Source organism: Helianthus annuus, chromosome 4 (genome assembly GCF_002127325.2).
Source record: "Helianthus annuus cultivar XRQ/B chromosome 4, HanXRQr2.0-SUNRISE, whole genome shotgun sequence".
Lineage (NCBI taxonomy): Eukaryota > Viridiplantae > Streptophyta > Magnoliopsida > Asterales > Asteraceae > Helianthus > Helianthus annuus.
Window position 1 is genome coordinate 193557160 of NC_035436.2, and position 9812 is coordinate 193566971.

General features: G+C 35.4%; 1 protein-coding gene across 1 annotated transcript; it reads right to left on the bottom strand.

Annotated features, from left to right (window-relative positions):
- Window positions 1-6482: 6482 nt before the first annotated feature.
- Window positions 6483-8274, bottom strand: LOC110934086 (protein FAR1-RELATED SEQUENCE 5-like). Its single transcript, XM_022177279.1, has 5 exons — window positions 8136-8274; window positions 7321-7762; window positions 7056-7217; window positions 6718-6976; window positions 6483-6587 (listed from the first exon to the last, which is right to left on the bottom strand). Exons 1-5 carry the CDS (start codon window positions 8272-8274, stop codon window positions 6483-6485), a joined length of 1107 nt encoding a protein of 368 aa, XP_022032971.1.
- Between the last annotated feature and the right edge of the window lie 1538 nt (window positions 8275-9812).

The window sequence follows — 9812 nt, forward strand, 5'->3', positions numbered from 1 at the left end:
CCTTGTACTCTTCCAACCTACACATTATCTTGATAGGTAATTTGTCTGTCGGGCTGATTAGAATTATGGACATTAAATGGATGCACTTCAAGTCAATTTCCTTATATTGTAAGTTTATAATTAAATAGTTATTTGATTATAAATGTTGGTTTTGAAAGTAAAATAGAAAAGTAACAACTTGCAAATTTAAAGTGTCATTTTAGTAGCCCTTGTTTAACTAGTCATTGTTACTAACCTTTGTTTTTATAGCAGGTTCCAGGTTGTTTTTGGAAGGGTAATACAAGGCATGGATATTGTTAAAAGGATTGAGCTGTTGGGAACACCCGGAGGAAAACCTACTATGGAGGTAAAAATTACAAATTGTGATGAAATTAAAACCTCTCTGGATATAACGAACAACGTTAAAGGTATTGCATTTTTAATCCATAAGACTCCAAAGTAAATCACACAAATAATTTGATAATTAAGTTTAATTGTATCGTGAAGAAATGAGTAAGAAAAACCCTTGGGTGTTCTTGGATCTATCCATGAATGGAAGTCCTGCTGGAAGAATAGTAATAGAGGTTAGTTTGCATGTTCTATCAAACAACTCATTATGTTGGTTGTATGTTTCTTCAATATGCATTATGGATTTGCAGCTTTTTGCTGATATTGTGCCTAAAACAGCCGAGAACTTTCGAGCACTCTGCACAGGTGTGTGTTGACTCTTAAAAAGACATACATCTGCATTGTTGTTACCATATTATATGTGTAGGGGAAAAGGGGAAGAGCACTACTGGAACACCATTGCACTACAAAGGAGTTAAATTCCATCGTATAATTAAAGGCTTTGCCGTTCAAGTATGTTTATCTCACTCAAATAGCTAACACACTTGCAAATTCTGTTCAACTTACTACAAAATCATTAGGTTTTTTTTTGGCGTAAAGTGCAATAGGTCTTTTGGATAAAAGGATTTATTTAAATATTTAACAAGTATACTTTGAGGTTGGCATTTTCATGGGCTTGAAGTATTAGGGCTGTAGACAAGCCGAGCTTGAGCTCGGCTCATGAGTAATTCTACCCAATGTTGTAAGAATCGCTAGGCGCTAGTCGGGTGGTGGGGTACCGAATAGCGATTAATCAGGATTAATAGGGATTAAACGGAATCAATCGGATCGAGATTTTTATATGAAATTTTTAGTCATATATATACACATACATTTTTATATGTAGTTTTCTAAAGTAGACACGCTTTAACCCCTCATTAACCCATTTTTAAGTAACTGGAAGGAATTTATAAGGTTTGGTCAAAATTTGGCCAACGTCTCACCAAAATTTGGCCAGAATAGGACCGCCATTGACCGCCTAGCAATTAATCGGCCAATAATCGGTGAACCTCCGATTAGTGATTAATCGGCGACTGACTAATCGAAGACTAGTCGGGATTTTTACAACCATGATTCTACCAGCTCTGCTCGGCTTTCAACTAGCTCACGAGTGGCTCGGTTTGTTTACACCCCCATATTATACATGTGTTTATGTATAATTCGAAGTTTATCTCTTTTAATGAAATCGTTTATGTAAAATTTGTAAATAACTTATTTCATGATTGCAGGGAGGTGATATCTCGAAACAATATGGTATGTTTTTTATTATGTAAATTTTGTTTTTTATAAGAGTACTTTTTAAGCATCCAGATTTGTAAGGGGTGATCTTTTGATGGTTCCCAGGCAAGACGGGTGGGGAAAGCATTTATGGAGAAACTTTTGAAGGTATAAATTTAAAAATGTTGTTTCTTTTTAAATGTTAAGATTTAATGGTTTTTATGATTACCTTCAATTCATGTTAGTACTAATAACTTTTGCAATTTTGTAGATGAGGATTTTAAACTAGATTTGAGTGAGCCCGGTATGCTATGTATGGCAACTCGCGGCCCAAATACAAATGAATCTCAGTTCTGTATAACCTTCAAACCTCTACCTCATCTTAATGGGTAATTCATAAGCCTAGGACTATGGACACATCATTATAATTAGGCAATTTGCATATTAAATTGCATTTTAAGATCAACATTCTAAGGCCTGTTTCTATAAGTTTATAAGTAAATAGTTATTTGATTATAAACTTATGACATAGGCCTTAGATGAACTGAAATTAATTACAAGTGTGATATTATAAGCCCTTGTTTAACTAGTTATAGTTATTAAGTAACCCTTGTTTAATCGGTTATATGGCAGGAGGAAAGTTGTTTTTGGAAGGGTAATATCCGGAATGGACTTTGTTCAAAAGATTGATCAGTTGGGAACACTTGAAGGAAAACCTTCTGGGCTGGTAGAAGTTACAGATTGTGGTCAACTGTCTGAAGTTGAAAAGAACAATGTGATGGAGTCTGATTAAGGTATTGCATTTGTAATCCATAAAACCTCCTAGTTAAGTTGATTCATTTAAATAATTAGATTGTTATTACATTATTATAGTTATGTAAACTTGAGGCAAATTCAACTAGACAATGTTGGATCCCTAGCTTATGCACACATTAGTCAAGGCAAATTAGAGCCTAGAACTAAGAAATAATTAATTCTCGGATGTATTGAAGGAACCACTTACTTATAATGAAGATGTCATCTCAGTTTAATAAGAAAAGTGGATAGCAGCTTTGAATGAAGAAATGGATTTTTTTTTGTATACAAATGACACTTGGGTATTGGTTCATAAGCCTAAGGATCATGAATACTCGTACCTATATACGTACCGTACCCGCAGCCGTACGTATACCCGCACCGATTTTGCCTATTCAGTATATGGGATCAGTAACATGTTATTGGTATTTCAGGTATTTGGTACTTACGACTACATGTAATGGTACTTTTTTTGTTAATGGTATTTGTAGTTAATTTAACTTTGGAATTCCAAAAGTTATTTTTGGTATTTGATATGTGTCGTAAGGGTCATATAAAACCTAATTAAACTAAGTAGATAGTGTAAGTAGAGTATCGTATCCACACGAAATATGTGGTTAGTGTAGAGATTTTAACTAAAGACTAAAATTATCTAATTTGGGGGTTTGATTAATTGATTTCAAAAACAAGAAAACTAATTAAGAAAGTTGTAATCAAGATGAGAAAAAGTAATCCCCATCCGGAATCCCAATTACTCGTTTTAACATAAAAACCAGTTTACAGATTCATAACACCATATAGACATGGCGTTAGAATTAATTATTTTGATTAATTATTAGGGATCGTTTTTAAGACTCACCGTACAACCTAATAATCCGTTTAATTATACCAATTATCGACCAATTTACCAACCCGCTAGCAATGGAAGGGAATTGCGAATACGCTTGATAAACAACAAACAATTCAAATATAATAAACGTTTCACAAAATCAACACAAGTGGTCAAGATTTACCGGTTAAAAAGAATCCGACAAACAAAGTTTAATACTATAACGAAACAATATTTCATCCAAGTGGAAGTCACAAACGTTTAGCTGCACATGCTTGTCATTATGTTGCCTTGATTTATGTGCGCAACCATAAAGATCCCACAACGTTGTTCCGTCCGTCCCTCCAAAAGTTATGCCGTCAAAAAGTATTATGCAATCTCCAAAGCTGTCGTTGAAGTTGCTCTCTAAAAAAACTTTGCGATCAATTCCTTTTATTTCCAGTATCACCACCGACTTAATATCATGGGTCTCAATGCCATTTAATTTACTAAACTCAATGACCCCATCTTTGTTTAGACCTTTGTCTAGTTTCCTTTATTCCATTGATGGCCAGGGGTGCAAACGAGCCGAGCCCGAGCTCGGTCAGGCTCGAGCTCAGCCAGGCTCGAGCTCGAGCTTGATTAACTTATGAGAGCTCGGGCTTGAGCTCGGCTCGATTCGAGCTTTGCTTTCAAAGCTCGAGCTCGGCTCGTTTGTATTTTATCAAGCTCGAGCTCGGCTCGGGCTCGACTCGTTTATTATCTATTAATTAGTATATTAAATAAAAATAATATAAATAATAGACTTTTTAGGCTTGCGAGCTCGATAAGTAAAGCTCGGGCTCGTTTACTAAATAAGCTTATTTTTAGGTCGAGGTCGGCTTGTAAACAAGTTTAAATAAGCTCGGCTCGACTCGGCTCGTTTACACCAAGGCTCGACGAGCCTAACGAGCTTCACATGTGAGGCTCGAGCTCGGGCTCGATAAGTAAACGAGCTTTGTTTTGAGGCTCAAGCTCGGCTCGGGCTCAATAAGGCTCCACTCGTTTCGAGCTTTTTCTCGAGCCGATCTCGAGTAGCTCGCGAGCCGCTCGGCTCGTTTGCACCCCTAGCCATGTAATTGAACACTTGCTCTTGGTTCACATAATTGACTTTATTACCTTACATCACGTTCTTCATTTAAGAAGCCCACTATGATTGCATGCAAACTTCCAATACTTTTGTAGGTTTGTTTCGTATCCTGTCATGCAAGTTCACAACTATTAATATGAGAGCGGTTAACATACATTATGAGTAATCGTACTTAATGTATGGGACTATCTTGACCGTCAGATCAAGATCAGGTGATTAAAAGCGTGATTAATTTGATGATGAGAAGCGGGGTCAAAATTACGGTAACTTAAGGTTAAAATCGTCAATTTACTATACCTATATACCCGGCTAAATCTCAGTCTCAAATCAAAAACCATATTTGAACCCCAAAATTCACGGTGAGTTTCAAGGCGATTACGACCGAGGGAGAACGACGACAACAACGGTGAACAACAAACGAGGATCGATTTGAAGTGAGGATGACGAATACGGCATTAAGAGGTATCGATTAAATCATCTTCTCATCCGTTTATTTTCTTCTTCAATCACAAGGTTTTAGTTGAAGAAATTGTCATACTAATCGGTGGTTTCATTGTATGGTGAACAAAAACGAGATAGAAGGAGCAAGAAACGAAACGATCCGGTGCACGCTAGCGGCATAAATCCAGGTTTCTTCTAAAAAATCCGGTTTGATTAACTAGCGTTATCTGATATGAACTAGCGTAATTTGATGTTGATCATTGATATGAACTAGCGGTATTAGCATGATTGATATTAGACGATTGTTGGATATGAACTAGCGGTATTAGATTTCCCCCATCCACTGTATTATTAGGTTAAATTGTGAAATTGGGATTTTGAGCTAACTTTCCTTTTTGTTTAAACAATTATCGAATGTTTTATTAGGTTAAATTTTGATATTGGGGCTTCTGATCTAACTTGCCCTTTGTTTTCATCCGTTTTTAAGCAAAATTTTTGATTGAGCAGGATGAAAATAATAACGCATCCAAAGAACATAATTACGCCTGGTGTATAAGATTAGTTGAGCACAAACAAGTGAAAATATGTTAGTATGCATTCTGTAATACAGGTATTAACATGTCAAAAAGGGTCTTAAGGTTAGAATTAGTTAGTTTTGGTGGGGAAATCATTGAAACTGGTGCAAGATGGACATCCTGTGGCTTGTTTTTGTCCACTAAACAACTTATGTTATGAAAAAGAATTGTTGGCAAAATAATAACGCCTATTGTATAATATTTGTTGAGCAAAACCAATGAAAATAATAACGCAAGTTGTATACTATTTGTTGAGCACAACCAATAAAATAATAACGCCTGTTATTATATGAAAAAGCTAATTTGCTTGATTTAATTTGTTTTGAAATATGAATGTAGGGGTTGTTAATAATGATGATGAATTTGGGCCCCCCATTCAGCCGATGATAACAAACCAACCTCGTAAGTTAAACGTAAATAAAAAGCAAAAGAAATTAAATCTTCAAGATGATGATGATTTTGAAGTACCGATTAAAGACTTGATAGGCAAAAGGGCCGAAAACACAAAAAAGGGGCCAAAGACTTCAACTGACCAAGATGATGATGACTTTGAGCCAGTAAAAAAGAAATCATCGAAAGAAGACAAGCAGATGGATCCTAGAAAGGGGAAACAAACGATTACCGAAGCGGAACCAATTAGGACGGAACCAAGACCGTACTATGAATATCATCATGATGTAATAAGCCTACGGTGTAGTCCTTCAGGTTTCTTGGATACAATAAAACAATTTACAGAAGCACAGGTAGAGGATGTGAAAAGCATTGGATTTGGTAATGTTCTTGATATAAAGCTTAATCATATAAGCACACGTCTAGGTTATTGGCTCGTACGAAACTATGACGAGCAATACAGCACACTAAACATAGGAAATCATAAGATAGAAATCACACGAGATTCAGTACATGATGTGTTTGGTATTCCAAAAGGGCATGTTATAGTACGGGGAAAAAATAAGCCTCGGAAAGGAGCGATAGTTGAAAAAAATACTGCTACTCAATGGGCCGAAACAACTATTGATGAGTTCAAAAACCAGTGGCCGGACACCAACAAAATTACTCATACATTAGTTGCAAAAGCTATGAAAAAACAAACAAATGGCGGCAGATTACTCAATCCATTTATTCTCGGTTAGACCGAATTCAATCATTATCAGTTTCCATTCTCTCTCAAACGTTTATGGCGCAATCGAATCAGTCCATACAATGTCACACATACGTCTTTTGAAGTCTTCGTTGTTACACAACTCAGTCCCACCTATTAAAACAAAGGATAGGAATGAACAAAAATCAGAAATCTTAATAACTAAATGAGTGTAGGAAATAATAATGCATGATCAACTTTTTGTACAAAGTGCATATAAAAAAACTGAGTGTTGGAAATAAACCTTATCGGCAACTTTCTTCATTATGTGCCACATACATAATCTGTGCCTACTCTTATCGAACACCACCTCGATAGCTTGTTTCATCTCCGGGTCCTGATCAGTGACGACAACCTTCGGCTGCTTACCAAATGAGTCCAAAAATGATTGTAACAGCCATTTGTATGATTCAATACTTTCGGAAGCTAGCAACCCGGCTCCAAGCGTCACATTTCGACAGTGGTTATCAATACCAGTAAAGGGTACAAAAACCATTTTATACCTTCAAAGATGAAATAAATTGAATAAAAAAACAACAAAATTATACAAAAAAAAATTAAAACATTAAAGTGAATACTAACTTGTTGGTTTTGAATGTAGCATCAAACGATATGACGTCTCCAAACTCAGCATAGTTACGTTTGCACAAACCATCAGCCCAGAACAGGCCAGTTAATCGCTTGCTTTCATCGACAGAATGTACAAATGAATAATCAACCATAAACTGCTTTTTATCGGTCAACCTATTTATAACCATATTTGCATCATACTCTCCTATATAGCTATGTATCCTAGCTCTAAAATTCTTGCAGTCGTCTTTAGTTGCGCCAACATTTTCAAAACCACCGTATCTGTCTCATTATATTGAACGCTTTCACTGGCCCAAAATTCAATGTACCAAGATCCCATATCATCTCTTCTTGTGTTTCGGACAGATGCCTATAAGCCGGTAATAAATGCATATCTTGGGGGCACACGAATGAATGATTATGCGCTTGAACAAACTTATCAACCTTATACAACATCCCATCCGTCGAACAAAGCTTAATTTGAGCTTTACACCCGGTTCGAATAGTTAGCTTGTTCATCCTTTTATATGGCTTAGATAACTTCGAATAAGGATCATCAAAAGCCATAGGTTTATGCCCCTCCTCTGAACACACAAAGTATTTAGTCTTGATAATACCACCAACATGGTGTTCACCTCCTTTTCGAGCAGAGAACCCTGACTTCTTGGCATATGTCTGATAAAACACATATGCTTGCTCTAGGGAAGTGAATTCCATTCCTATAACAGGAACACAAGAATATAAAATCTTTCATCTGCACATTTTTGAAATAACAAAAAAAAACATGAGCTCTAGACCAAAAAAACACAGTCGCTAATCTAGAAAATAAAATAAAAAAATCACGCATACAAAACAAAATCACGCATGACAATCTAAAAAATAACGCAGACTTTGTAATTCATAATAATAACGCTTGTTTGATTGAATTACACAGGTCTCCTACACTATATAGCTTATGAACATGCGTGACTTATGACACATTCATCTGAAAAAACTAATTATCAAATCATGACGCACGATCAAATACAAAGCATCATATAACAATAATTTCGTTGATTTCTGGAAAATTAAAAAGATTAATTGACAACTTACTGGTCTGATCGTCAAATAGAACTTGGTTGTCTGATGTCGGATTCCTCAAATGCTCATCAGCATCATGAACGGCATGGAATTCAGCATCTTCAAATTCAACATCGTCTGGGTTTCGTGCGTTACTGCTCTGTGGATCCATTTCGAACAATAAGTGATAGTAACCCTAATCGCACACCTATAACCGCTAATTTGATATTTGAAAAATGGAAAATATTTGAAATCGTAATTACCGGGATGCAGGAGATAACGAACTCGCATAAATCTCTTGATGTTAGTAAATGCCTGAAATACTCTGGGTCAAGAATTAAACATGTCTAATTTGTCCTTAATGAGAAATTTTAATCCGTGCCACGCGTTCAAATCTCCATGTCGCGTATGTGAAGTATGATTAGGGTTTTTGTACATTATACTTTCTCCTATTAATATTTTACGAACATTATTTGCATTCATTTCTTTTTCTCGCATGAACCTATGTAAACTCCCACTAATCCCTTTAAATGTTTCTAATAAACATTTATTAAACATATTTTATCATTATAGCACACTTATATTCATACCCCACAAAATATAAGAATTGTTTATATAGTATTTTTGTGACAATATCGATGCATTTAGATTATTAATAATATCAATTAAAGTGTGCCTAAATTGCACTGATCAGTATTATGCTTTACTGATTATGAATAAATTTGAAATTATGCTTCATTTTCGTATTATTATATTATGGTATTCATATATATTTTACCTATTTGGTACCTGCATTGTATTTGTACTCCCACCAATTTTACCTATTTGGTACTTCTAGTGTATTGGTATATGTACTGATTTTACCTATTTCATACCCATACAATATTGGTACTTGTACCAATTTTACCTAATTTAGTATCCGTACGAGTGCTATAAAAACAACAAAGTGGTACCAAAGCAGGTATCGTACTTAAATACTGGTACTGATACCTGTACGCGTAGTGGTATCATACCAATTTTGTTCAGGTTCACTATCGGTATTTTTGGTACTAGTTACAAGTAGGGTGAATACATTTGTTAGCTTAATACACAATGTTATTTATTGCTTCAGTAGATTCCAGACCACAACCAAAATATGCCTATTAAGTTGCATCATTTTGAAACCAATTATAGAGGCGGGTAAAGCAACTAATCCCACAAAACCTTCATGTATTAGCAGATATGATAAAGAGTAAATTACAGGTTTTGTCCTTTATCTATATACCAAATTGCAGGCGGTGTCCTTTGGCGCAAAACTTGACGAGTTATGTACTTAATGTTTCAAAATCTTGCACGTTATATCCTTTGGCCCTAACCCAGTTAAAGTTTTTGGATAAATCAGGTCACTCAAGGTTATTTTAGTCTTTTACATATTTATTTAATATTATTTAAAAAATAGAGAAAAATGCCCGGATAGTCCCTGTGGTTTACCCATTTTTCACCTTTAGTCCCTAACTTTTGCAATTTCGTTCCCGGATAGTCCCCAGCGTGGATGGGGGTTAGTTTTTGGTGTTAAGTGGATGTGAAATTACTAAAATGCCCTTATTATTAAAAAAAATAATTTAAATGTAAAAAGAAATATATTCTAATCAAGTGGGGCCCACCATTCTTTTCATCGTCACTCCAACCCACCCTCATGGTGATGTTCGGTAACGGCTCCAGTGAAGGAGG

Bases quoted from the DNA above. Each gene is read 5' to 3' on its own strand.
- LOC110934086 (XM_022177279.1), bottom strand. From the start codon at position 8,274: ATGGATCCACAGAGCAGTAACGCACGAAACCCAGACGATGTTGAATTT. The intron at 7,218-7,320 runs GTGGTTTTGAAA...GGTTATAAATAG, and splicing joins AATATAATGAGACAGATACG to GTTGACCGATAAAAAGCAGT. The intron at 6,977-7,055 runs GTTAGTATTCAC...TCATCTTTGAAG, and splicing joins GCTACATTCAAAACCAACAA to GTATAAAATGGTTTTTGTAC.